At 41.5% G+C, this 13,412-nt stretch overlaps 1 protein-coding gene across 1 annotated transcript in view; it reads left to right on the forward strand.

The window, feature by feature from the left end:
• ACY1 (aminoacylase 1) overlaps positions 1–12,637 on the forward strand; it is a 170,758-nt gene extending 158,121 nt beyond the window's left edge. Inside the window, exons 14-15 of the mRNA XM_086938731.1 lie at positions 769–829; positions 9,777–12,637. Coding sequence (XP_086794857.1) covers positions 769–829; positions 9,777–9,938 — 223 coding nt within the window. The 3' untranslated portion in view covers positions 9,939–12,637. The remainder of the gene's footprint in view (positions 1–768; positions 830–9,776) is intronic.
• The last annotated feature ends 775 nt before the right edge of the window (positions 12,638–13,412 follow it).

A 13,412-nucleotide genomic window follows, 5' to 3' on the forward strand; every position in this document is an offset into this window, starting at 1 on the left:
CAAAGATCTAGGCAACTGAAAAACAGCTTTTCAATAGAGGTCAAGTCCTAACTATAACTACCTTCTGGCGACCGCCAGTAGGTAATGTGTGTGTGTGTCTCTGTGTGTGTGCGCGCATTTATACATATATATATATATTTTTTTTGTTTTATTTCAAAAATCTTCCACCACTTCCTTTGTCTGCACTCTATGACTCATGCAATCCTTGCAGACTAGAGAGGATTCCGGGATGTGCTTTCCAATTTCTTCTCTCTTTCTACGCACTCATCCAACTGACAGGCACACATATCCACCACTCCTAATAACATCTCACCTTCTCCCTTTACTAATCCACTTGAGTATATAAATTATGCGTATTCAAAAACCTAGAGTAAATGCTTGAGATTTCAAAAGTCCAGATTTAGCGCAAATAATCTACAAGGAAAAGGAAGCACATATTAATCTACTATCTATTTATTTCTAACCTCCACAGTAGCCTGCTTCTTGCCGCAGAGTGCTTCAATGCCTCGTCTGGGGTAGGAATCGCTGTATAAATACAATTTACAAGTACAACACAGTCAAAATATATTCACACAAAACCCCCTGGAAACCCAGGGGTTGAATTTCACAAACGTTTGGGTGTGTTGCTTATTTGCCCCAAATTACTATTTAGCACCATAATACTCATTGTAAGGGGGATTTAGGTCCTAGCAAGAACGATATATTTTCTTTATAGGAGGATGTGCTATTTTTGATGTAGGACTTAGCTTCTCTTTCTCTTCATTTTAGCAACCTCACTCTGAAGCCCGAGATCTTCCCTGCAGGAACTGATAGTCGTTATTTAAGAGCGGTAAGAGCTGCCTAAGCTGCTTGTATTTTGCTGTACCGGAATATGAATGAAAACGTTGTCTATGCTCTAATGTTTATGATGCAAAAACAAAGCAGGTCTTTTACTATATTTTATGTTGTTGGGAGTAAAGCAATTATGTTGCACGACATTCTCGACTATTGGATCTTTCATAGATTCACATGCTTGAATCCTTTCCAGTTGTCAAGGTGGGCATCCCACCGTAACCATATAATAGCAGTATGGAATATAATAGCCTAAAAGGCCACAACCCAATGTCACTTTAGTAGTACATTCACCTCATTGAAAAAAAACTGAGTGCCAATCAATGAGATGAGTACTCTGAACTCCATCCCTCCTAGAGGACTTCTCATCATGTGGAAAAGGAACCCCAGTGCCTTGCTCTATCTTCAAACTAATGCATCACTTTATTTGCTTTTAGAGCCTCACTTTACACCTTTTCCTTTCCTGAGATTGGAGAGTGTAGGGGTTTGTATGTCTCTCTCTTCACCAACATTCTTTGAACATGGAAGAATCGTCAGAAAGGGGCCACTTTAAGGCCTGTGAAGCATGTGTCAACATGAAGGTTTACTTTGATGATCCTCACAGGACATCCATGTATTTTCGTTATCCATATTACTGACCGAAAGCATAGGACATGTAAAACTAATTCTGCCAAAACCCTTATTAACCATGAGAGAAGATTGCTAAGGTTACAAGAGAAAAGAGTGGACATGTGCTCCCTGGACAGTTCTTAAGCAAAAAAGACAAATTAACCTCCACCTCTTATGAGACACTTTTGGGGTGGGGGAGGCCCTCAAAACTCGCACAAACCTACTGTGGTTCTGTACTTTGAGCCTGTACATGTTCTCCACCCAGGATGTACAATACCGCCAGTGGTGTACATGCAAAGTGCGCATGACTGTTTGGCAGGCCGAAGGCGGCCAGTCAAAGTGTCATGCACACTTAAGAGCCCTAACCACTCCACCCCTGCTGGCTGGGACGACAGTCCAGCCTCACCCTGCCCTGCCCCGTAAACCTGTCTCGCACCGGATAAATAAAATTATAGTAACATAGTGTTATCATTTTATTTTTCCCTTTTTCCACTTCTCAAAGAGCAGTGGGCTGGCGCTCCTCTGCCTCAGCGGAATAGCCACTGCTAAACCTGTTGCTATTGCTAGTGTGACCATTCTATTTAGCAATGAAAGTGCAAATGGACTAAATCTCCAAGCGGAATTTAATATATAAAGTCTTAGCATGGAGAGGTTCAATCTCATCCAGATAAGCTTCTGAGCAATAATCTTCTTTAAACTCTAGGAAGGAATACGTAAGAGAGCCAGCCCTAAGAGAATACAACGTTAAGTTGTCAATATAACACCAATAGGCACCTTTTTAACTCTTTTCGTTCTAGAAACCAAACCAACATCGGCAGGGGAAAACCACAAATTCTTGACCCCAATCTGACCCTGCTGATCTTTCATTGTCCAAAGCCATACAATCTTATAGGCTCCGGGCTGCCCCAATGCATCCTCTAAGGCCGTAAGAAAAGGGGTGAGCTCTGGAGTTACCCAAAGGCTCCGCCAATACAGAAGTGGTCTTAACCCAGCTATATCATTAATGCGTCTAAGGCCGTAATCAAGGCAAAGAGGGAGAAATAGGGTGCTAACATGTAGACTGTGTAAATCTGTTCCTACTGCATACCAGTTCCATTATCCTTATTGTCATGTAGCATTTAAGCATACATACAACTCATCCTATAGATATTTTCTTTATCTCAGTAAATACAAACATGAAAAAGAATTAGGCCATTTTCACCCTTATATGATTCTATCATCTCACTATTCTTGACCCATTCATGCAATTTGTTACTTGTTTCAGGTTAAATTCTTGCAAATTACTTTTTTTTTAAAAAAAAAGTCTCCAAGTCCAGTTACACAAGGTTCCATAACACGTTTAGAGATACTGTATTTGATTCTGAGAAAAGACCAAATATATAGCACATAACCTTGCTTTTTAGATATATTAAACATGTCGTATTAGCTTAGATATAAGCATTTCTTAAACAGCACTAATTGCATCAAAACATATATCATTGATGCTATGCCCTAATAGGTTCCTCAGTGCACAAAACCTGTACTCATCAAACACTCCATCTATATTGATTGTTCTTTAAGGTAACTAAAATGTCTTATATTGCTACTCCACCAAACTCATACCAAAATTCTACTTAAAAGAATATTTTATTGTCCCATATTCTATTGTATCTATTAATCTTAAATCTGTATGTATGTATATTTGTATCGCTTTGTTCGCCCTAAATTGGCAGGGTATGCTCAGACGTGAGTCCCTTGCTCACTTGGCCACTGGATTCAAGATAGCCTGGCTTATGAGGATTATGAATCCGAAACCGGTCCCAGGATACTTGTTTCCGGTCCAGGGAAGACATGGTTTGGCAGTTCGGGCTGGACTGTTCCTATGAGGCACAGGGTCAGACTGATTTGCATATGGCCATGTCTGAACTGGGGTGGCTGAGCGAGGTAAAGAATGGTGATGGATTAAACCCAGATCAGTTGACTGGGGGTGAGTGTTTGATTCGCTCAAACACTCCGTCCATCATATATATATATATATATATATATATATATATATATATATATATATATATATAAAACAAGGCTCCTCCTCAGCACGCTCTGCGCTCGCAGACACCGCTTCCACGCCAGCAAGAATGAGGAACGGACCAACAAAGTCAGCAAGATGTTGTTTGTTTAATCCACAGAACCAGCGACGCGTTTGGGGCAAAGGTGCCCTTGTTCACGCTGCCTATATATATATATATATATATATATATATATATATCAAGTCATGTGCAGATTAGCCCCATTGAAGACAAGCCACAAGAATTCCATTCACTCGATTTTATTATTTTCCATTACTTAACAGCAGACAGACTGAAAGGTAAAGTTCACATCAGTTCTTTATCATTGCCAGACGCGTTTCAGGATACTGACACCCTTTCTTCAGTGGCTCAGGCAGGGGAATTGAATGCACTCTTTTTCGTTTTGCACTTTTAAAATTGTTACCTCAGTGGGTGGGGCTTCTGTGCAAAGCTCCCTGGTTATTGTAGTGCTTTCATTAATTGTTCCTCTTGTGGGGGAGGCTTTCTGTCCCAATTTTCGCCTTTAAAAGTTTTCTCCAAGTGGAAAGGTGAAACTGTCCCTTTAGCCATCTGCCCCGCTTTGTAGTGATGAAAAACGAGTTCCAAGCAGCGTCGTTCTGCAGCGCGCTGCTCACCTTCATTCCACATTGCAGGCTAATCTGCACTTGAATTATATATATATATATATATATATATATATATATATATATATAACGAGTTGCCTCCAAAAGAGATTGCCACACCCGGTAAGTTTGAAGTCCTTTTAATCAGAGAGGCAACACAGCATCATAACCAGCTTTGGTAAGTTCAATGTGTGTTTTCACTTTGAGGCTAATTTAATGCAGAATGCTGTTGTGTGCCCTCTCGCTGCTTTAGGGCATTTGGTTTGGAAAATTTTAACACGGCAACCTGGTCGTGGAGAGGAGCACCATCGCCACCTGGGAGTGAGTACTTCGCCAGTTGGAAGAGGCTGCAGTTTCAAACTTATTGACACTGGCACAGCACAGCGTTCTTTATGCTAATTGAACTTGACGAAATGCACCGAATCCTACTAAAGGAAATTAAATTAGCCTCAAAGTGAAAACACACATTGAACTTACCAAAGTAAAGAGTCACGCTCGCATTAAGGACTCTGTATCCCAGCAAGCATCAATGGAGATTGCACCGAGCACACACCCTCTGTGGGCTGAAACGGAAACAAATAAAGTCGGAAATAATAATGTGAGCCTCAATGTGATGTTTTTGGCAGCCCATGAAGAAGGGGCCTGTTGGCTTTGAAACGCGTAGGCATGATGATAAATGTTGGAGCAGGAAGACAGGTTGCATCATAATGCCAGATGGCCAGAATGCTGTTGTGTGCCCTCTCGCTGCTTTATGGCATTTGGCTTGGAAATATATATATATATATATATATATATATATATATATATATATATATATATATATATATATATATATATATATATATATGCAAGTTACCAAGAAGAACGACTCGCGGGAGGGTTTCAAATCCAAGTCGGATTTATTTCGCACAAGATCAAGAGAACAGACGCGTTTCGGCGGTACGCCTTCGTCAGTGTATATATACTGAAATGCATTTGCCGTTGTTTTAATTAAAGTGCTTCCAAGATTCCCCTGCGTGGCCTCTGCCCTTTCCAGGAGGAGGTTTTGGTGATATATATATATATATATATATATATATATATATATATATATCTCTGCTTCTAGTTCCACCTCCTTCGTGCACACCCGTGCGGGTGCTTTTCGCTGCTCCAACCTCTGTATCAATCCCTGTACACAAAGAAAACACTCTCTGGGGCGAGTCCAAAGCATTTATTTTACGGACTCACGGTAACCACGTTAACGCGTTTCGGCAAACGCCTTCATTGATGGTAACATGGCGGGACTAAAACAGCCCTCTTATATGTCAATCACATTTTATTCAACACTGAGAAAGGCATTGCACGAAGAGTTAGTGAAATTCAGGTATTTGCTATCAGGGAACCTTCGTTACACTGTAGAGTTATCCACAATTCATACCAAAAGTGACAACTGATTTTTACCTACACCCGACTGGTGAGCCTTAATCCGGGTGAAACTGGTTTCGGGGTTGTTGTTTTCTGGTTAAGGTAGGACCTGGCCTGGTATTTTGGGCTGGAGAGTTCCTGTTGGATCCGATCCAAGACTGATTTGCATATGGCTAGATCCAAACTGATGTGGCGTGGTGAGCAAAAGAACAATGTGGTAGGATGGTAGCCAAAGCGATTGCCATTGGTTAGACAAATTGCAAGCACTCTTCCCATCACCTTTTATGTATTTGATGTAAGTCCTACATGCCAAGGGTATGCCCCGACTGGGTTCCTTGCTCACCAGCATCCTTGGAACCAAGCTATATTTGACTGTTGAGCCCTAATCAGGACAGAATCACTCTTGGGTTACTTGTGTTCGGGTTCAAAGATGACCTGGCCTGTCAGTTTGGGAGGGACTGTTCCTGTTGGAACAGGGTCAAGACTGATTTGCAAATGGCTCGGTTCTAACTGCGGTGGCATGGTGAGTAAAAGAACAATGGGTTTGGATGCTATCCGGCAATTCCCAGTGGTTAGACACATTGCAAGAATTCCTGTCATCACCTTTGAGTGTTTTATATAGTTTGTCCACTGGCTTTATGGTCCATCTCCGGTGACGGTGGAGACATAGAGAGCTACACAGGTACTGTGGTACTCTCAATTCACATTTATTCAGCACACACGTGGAAGAATTCTTCTTCAAATTATCACACAAATTAAACACGGTCTCTGCATACAATTCTGCATGATCATGTGGCCCACCGTTTATCAGCAAAGGCCTCACCATGCATCAAATACCATTCAGAAGTCTTTCTGTTGGTAATGCCCACTGCTCTTGCACCATACCTCAGGCTTTAGCAGTACAATGGCAAATGCTGGTCCGTCCTCTGTTTAAATGCCAACTTTCGCCTACCGGATATTTGGTGATTGTGGAGAACAGCTTGCTGAGGTACACATAAGAGAGAATATGCACCACACTCCATCTATTTTTGGAGGCCATGAACCCTGCAACAGCATGCCAGAAGGAGAGAAGCATGTTGAGCAGTAACTTCTTAGCAACAAATATCTATAACTGTCATCAGAATTGCACTTAATTTATTTGGTGCCCTCTGTGTCAAAGCAGCGCAGGTACCGCTTAATTCGGTATCTTCCAGTTTTAATTGTAAAGCGAATTTTTCACATTGGTGGAATTTTCTCAGTTATAATTGCTTTTAAACAAATTCCAGAATCCCGATTTATGTGCTGCTGTTGTACAAATAGCATGATGGTAGTTCTTTCTCACTAACAAATATTTCAGCAATTAAAAATGGTAGGGTGAACAAGAGATATACTATATTTTTAATCACACATCCCTAACCCTTTCTATTCTACTTTGCATCATTATATTATTATTGTTTAGTTATTTACTGAGCCATGACATACCGAAGACCTACTCGCAGACTAGAAGGCCATCAATTTGATGACCTTAATGACAATTTCTCCTTGCACCCACTGTTTCTTTCACCTCACCTCTTTATAAGGGAAGGTTATAAATGTTTCCCCTTGACATGTCTGTGGCGCTGTTTCCTAATTCTTGCTGTGATTACGAAGGGTTAACTACTATATTCTTGCTGGATAATGCTGGTTAATTGGTGTGGGTGGGTGATGGGGACTGCTTTCTGTTTAAGGGTGCAGTAGCACTGCTCAAGTAAAAAAAAAAAAAAATGTTAGTGCCTCAGTCTTGGTAAGAGGCTCAAACTTTCTTTTCCTTTGTATGTACTTTGATTGGCAAGAGTTTTATTGTTACACACCCCTGTGTACTTTCCTTTTTTGTGGTAGCCAATTTGGGGGTTGGCGGTACAGCTCGCAAGCACTTAATCTGAGCACGTGCAAGGACTAGCAACTCCTTCACTTAAAAAGGGCCGATGTGTGTACGGGTGCAGCAGGCGCATGGCTGGCGTTACAAAAGCAAGGTTGTTTGCGCCTGTCAACTCGGACTCCAAGCTGACTGGTGTGACACCCCTGCCAACTCCACTATGAATCTACTTAGTTGATGGAAGTAAATATTGTTCCTGGTGTGACTTGCTGTAGAGTAGAATACAAACTATGTGCATTAGGTATCAATCAAGAGGTGACACTGTGTTTATTAAAAAAATTAGCATGTGTACCAACTCAATGCTAAATGTTGTGGTCAGGTCCTTCCACCTGGCCTGAGGACTGTTTTTCTTAATATTGCATTCATCTTTCCAAACACAAAGAAGTGTTTTTTTTTGTTACTTAACAAATTTAAGTGTTTTTCAGTGTGTTGACTGAGACCTGGATGAATGAATCTTCCAGTTCAGACATTGTTAGTGCCATAACCACCAGCTGCGGCCGCTGCAGGTATGAGCATGGGCGGTGGTGCCAGGTAAGGCACCACCGCTACTACGAGGGAAAATGAATGAATTATTTATTTAATTTTCCCTCGTGGTCGTCTCTCGAATTCCCCCCTCACCTGGCTGCACCGCTCTTACCTGCAGCGTCCGCGACTGATACCCATCAGCTTTGACATGATACATCAAGAGAGAGTAAATGGACTAGGGGATCGAAATTGTACTCTTCTATAAAGAGCACTTAAAGATTACTGCAGGTAATTAAATGGAATCCAATATGTATTCAGAGGTTGTGGGCTGTAAAATGGCCTTGAAAACATCCTGTTTAATCTACCTTTGATCATTTACAAAGTCCCTGATGCTCCCACCTCTCTCATAGAAAAGCTTGCAGAAGATGTTATCTTTTTATGATTTTCCTGTGTGATTTTATTCTTTGGTTTAAATCCCAATCGGGCCCTTCGATAGCGTTTTCTTTTCCAGCTAAAAACTAGTTTATGCCTAATACAAGGTGCTAATCACTAAGGTGGCCACGTTAGACTGTGTTAGATGATTTGGCCCCTGGTGGTCGGCCATGCCATTTCTTATTCGAATTTTATATTATATCCACTATTTCTCATTAAATAGGACCACCTCGAATTAAACCCATTCCCTCTTTAAGTTTAGTTTAGTTTATGTAGATTTACAGAACGCCTGGTTACACCAGCGGGTGTCCCCGCGTTGTTGATTACCACTGATATTTCTCAGAAAAAGTATTGCTATTCAGTTCATAGGTAGTTATTTATCTATTGTGAGAACAGCCATGTTTTCAGCTTCTTACAGAAGATCTTCTCTAAAGGTTCCTTCCGGGGGAACATGGGTAATTCATTCCAGCTCTTCGCTGCCAGATAGCTAAATGATCTTGCGCCCATACAAGCTCGTTTTATCCTATGGACTTTTACCAGATGTGTTCATTTATTCATTCAGCTGGTGGGGTCTGAACAGCTTGGAACCCGTGTTTTCAATACCAAACTAAATCCAGTGCCCTAATTGGAAGTATTCGGCTACACAGAAGCATTGGTGCTTTACTTTTGAGTTTCACTAGCACAGAACTGTACACAGTCCACTTATAGACGCCCCTCAGCCATCACTAATATTCAACAATAACATTGGATTTTCCCCTTCCAGTTAAAGAAATGTGAAAAGCCATACATATGGTGATCTTGCACATACAGCATTCACTGGTTTCCAGACTTAGTATACTTATGATAACTAAACAGTATACTCAACACCATTTAAAACACAATTATGGATTATATTAGCATAGCAAACACATCCTTATTAGATGCTAACATTGTCAAACGCAGAAAAAATACGATTGCAAGTGTCTACTCAATGCCTGATCGTTTTAGCTAAGTATCTGAGTTTCTATGAATATATATAGATAAACCTAATCTTTACTGTAGTCAAGCTACAAATTTATATCTCTGGCACCTGCATCACTTAAAGGGTTTACCACCTTTATCTCTTCACCACGCTTTCATCGAGTAAGCTCCAAGAATCTTCACAGAATGACTTCCTGTATTTATGATGGAATTGTGGTGCCAGGCCTACAGCTAATGGCCCTATCTGGATGACCGACTGGTGAAGGGTAAGACATTCTGGGAGAATTGTGCACAGCTTGTCAGTTTGCATCAAAATGTGTTGCATAGTGTTGTTTACAGGTAGTCAACATTTTTCTTTTTCTCCTGTTTTATTTCTGTTTTTTGTGTGTATGTATGTATATATATGTATGCATATATATTTCACAAATACACATGTATGTACCTGTATAAATAAATGCAAATCAGATATGTGTTAGGAAAAACCTGATACTATTTGTATTGTTTGTGTTGTAGGTGGGTGTCCCTGCAATTGGCTTCTCACCCATGAATAGAACACCCATATTGCTGCACGACCACAACGAGTATTTGAATGAACAGATCTTCCTGAAGGGCATTGACATCTACACTCAGATCATCCCCTCCATTGCCAGTGTTGCCCCTCAGCCTGGCGAGTGACTGGCCTTGCGGTGTACTCTAGGTGCAATGGAACCAAAGAGAGTGGAGCAGAGATGCATCATAACTCCATCCTCCATAAGACTCTCTAGTCACTGCAGTCGACAGCGTGGCCGTGCCTTGGGACATACCACCAATACTGAATGTATTTATGATCAGCTATCTGAATCAAAGCTGTTAGACTTCTAATCTCCATCCACAGCACCCCACTCAAGCCTTATGATTTGTGTCGGATTAAGTTTCAAATAAATTAGAGGCGTGGCTCTCCAGATTCTCCAATATCTAAATTGGTGTGCCAACAGTAAGAATTCGCTTTGAAAGACTGTCCTCTTTCTCTTTGGCTTGACTCTGCTTTCTGGTGCTCTCCCCTTCTCTTGGGGTACATAATGGCCTTCAGAAATTAGAAGGTTTGGGAACAGGGGTTCAATCCTTATTTGAACTGTGCAATGGGTTAGAGGGGCCAGTTTAAAGGAGATGTACTTCTGAGGCATAAGCGCACCCTTAGCCACAGGATTGTCCCCTGTCGACAACAATCCGTGGCTTACGCAGTGATAGAAACTCACATGTGGTGCACTGATACAACCAAACATGCCTTCTAAAAGTCCTTCAGAAGGAGAACTATTGATGGAAAACCTATCAGGGATTGGAGCTTTTTGCTGGATGTTCTCAGGGAATCTCCTCTAAATTTTGTTTCCAGACTTCATCCCTTGCAAGTGAAGCTTAGTCTCCATATTCCTGTAATTCGTTTTTTTTATTTCAAAAGAAACTAAAGTAATTGATCAAATCATTGTTGGCATGCATCTGGTGCTGTATCCTACAATTGCCCCATATCAGGAGTATATTCTAGCACACTTAAGCAGTTATTGACATATCTGGGTGGCAGAAATTTGTCGGGATGTGTGTAGAGAGGAAAGAGAGGAACATTGTTTCTAGCTAGACTCATAGAAATGATAATTCACCTTTCAATGGAAGAACATTCTGCTCAAAAAGTCATAACCTTGTTCCTTAGGACCTTAATGTGCCTCTTCTTTTCCACCTCACAGTTGTAATCATTAATAGGCGCACTCTGACTCATGCCGTTACAGTTGTGTTACTAAATTCCAGTTGTTTGTTAATTACAACTACTGAATTATGAGGATCACAAGGGCTTATTGGGGCATTCTCACTGTTATGGTGGCCGTATACCTTTGTACATTATGCACGCCGAAGTGGCTGAGTACAAAATAGCTGTATGCGATCGTACATTTCATTTTCTGGATCAGATAGCGTACTTGTATCATTTTACTGTTATGTACCTATGAAAATGTAAACTCCATCGATTTGGTCGATTTCCCCCAACCTTAAATGTTAGGGGGGAAGTAAATTTTGATGTTTCATGGTGGGCCACTATACTATTCCAGCCCTTATATATCAATATATTTCCCCATAGACATACAGGGGCACATTTACTAAACTTTCACGCAAAGTAGGTCAGCAAGCAAAGTTGGTGCGCTGCGTTGCATGAAAGGGAGAGAACAGAAATACTCCATATTTATATGGATATGAAGCATTACTGCTCTCTCCTTGTGCTGGCGCCCTGTTTAAGGCCTAGTGTCTATGCAGGCACCATTGCACCATGGGCAAGGATGTCTGTGCTAAAGCAGGATTGTTTTTGCACAAGAAGGGACATCTTCCTGACTAAAAAGCAGTGGAGGCATTTTCCTCTTTCTGTGTGTACTGTGGAATGCAGCACATGTAGAAAGAGGAAATCACGAGGGGATACAGATATTTCTCCTTGTTGCACCTCACTTGGGAAGGCATAGTATTTTGACACAGTCTCAGGTGTACAAGTCTTTTGTAAATCCGGGAATGTGCCACAATCCATGGGCGGATGCACGGGAACTCCCATGGACGCCTCTCAAGTTGAAATGTAACGTAATGCAGCGCAAGCCGCTGCCTTGCGAAACATTTCTTTATAAAGCAACGCAAGGCAACCAAATCAGGTCTTGCTTGGCTTTGTAAATATTATTGAAGCCTTTGCATTGCCTTTCACGGACAACACAAAGGCGTCATAAATTTGGGCCATATTAGTAAAACCCTTAGACACATCAGACCCTTTATTCTTTGAAAAACCGAGAGAAGTGGCTTTCCAGGCAGTTAAGGCTATCACTTTCCTAGCCTTGAAAGGGGAAGAGGTTTCACCTTAAGGAAACAAAATTCGTATTCTGAAAAAAAGGTAATTGTGCCAATGGAATTTATTAAGCTTTACTGCCATTCTAAAATGTCATAATGTTGGCGATCTGCGATGTTTGTTTCACAAAGAAAGACTAAACCCGACTCTCTCAATCCCCATACTGTACGTTGCTTCCTGTCTGATAATGTGCTTTGAGCCTTGCAGTGGGGTAGGAAGCTCTATACAAATGCAGTGTGCTATGAGGGTCGGTACAAGAGGAATTTCAGGACCCAATGAAAGTTAATTACGGCGGTTAAGGACAGTAAGTTTGCAACAAAATAATAACCACATGGGCCACCGAGTTGGGTTCCAGAGGGTTAATTCTGTCAAGACTTGTGCAGTATTGTCACAACCTTGCTTTAAGTTACATTTCCACACATACTTGACTGTTACCTTTTATTAGTATGCCAGGATTCAGAATCAGGAAAGGCTTTGTGTCGACGACCATCAGCACTGTGAAAGTTTCACAAAATAAAGAATTGCTAGACTACATGGTAGTGATGAACTGTGTGTTTTTTTTCTCCATTGTCCATAAAACGTTTCTGGCATAGAAATGAAATAAAGTAAATACTGGAGCAGATAAAAACAGTCAGAATGGAATTTCTCCCATTATTTCAGAAATTATTGCCAAGTTGTAAAAAATGTTTTCCCAAAAACGAAGGGCCTCATTATAATGGCGGTGGGACCGCCACCGTCACCCCGTCAGTGGCGGTCCCACCGCCATCGGACCCAAACTGCCACGGATATGACAGGCTCAAGGAGCCCGTTGGAGGGACTTGTATACCTACAACTGTGGTGGTGCCTGCTGAGGCACTACCGTAGGGATTACAATGTCCCTTTCCGCCCGCCATGAAAAGGCAGGCGGAAAGGGACATTCTACCTTGGCCCTCCGACATGGGCCCTGTCCCTGCACTATGTGACAGACACCACATGGTGCCTGCCACATAGTGCAAGGATATGTACAGAGTGTATCCTCTGTACTGTGGCATGTGTCGCAGCCTGCAGCACACGCCGCAATACAAAAGATACATATTGCAACCGCCTTGATGGCAGTCGTATCCTAATTTCTATGGCAGGACCACCCACAGCCAGTTGGGTAGTCCCATTTCCGAAAGGATGCCGTCTGACCGATATCGTCATGAGGCCTAAGCTCTGTGCTAAATACATATCCCTACTTCTATGACTTCTTGTACAGAGCTGAAATGCCACTACAGGTAGAAATACATGGACTCATTACTATTTAATACCCCTCATATTTGAGTCTG

The sequence above is a fragment of the Lissotriton vulgaris genome, chromosome 9, assembly GCF_964263255.1.
Source record: "Lissotriton vulgaris chromosome 9, aLisVul1.2, whole genome shotgun sequence".
In the NCBI taxonomy this organism is placed as follows: domain Eukaryota; kingdom Metazoa; phylum Chordata; class Amphibia; order Caudata; family Salamandridae; genus Lissotriton; species Lissotriton vulgaris.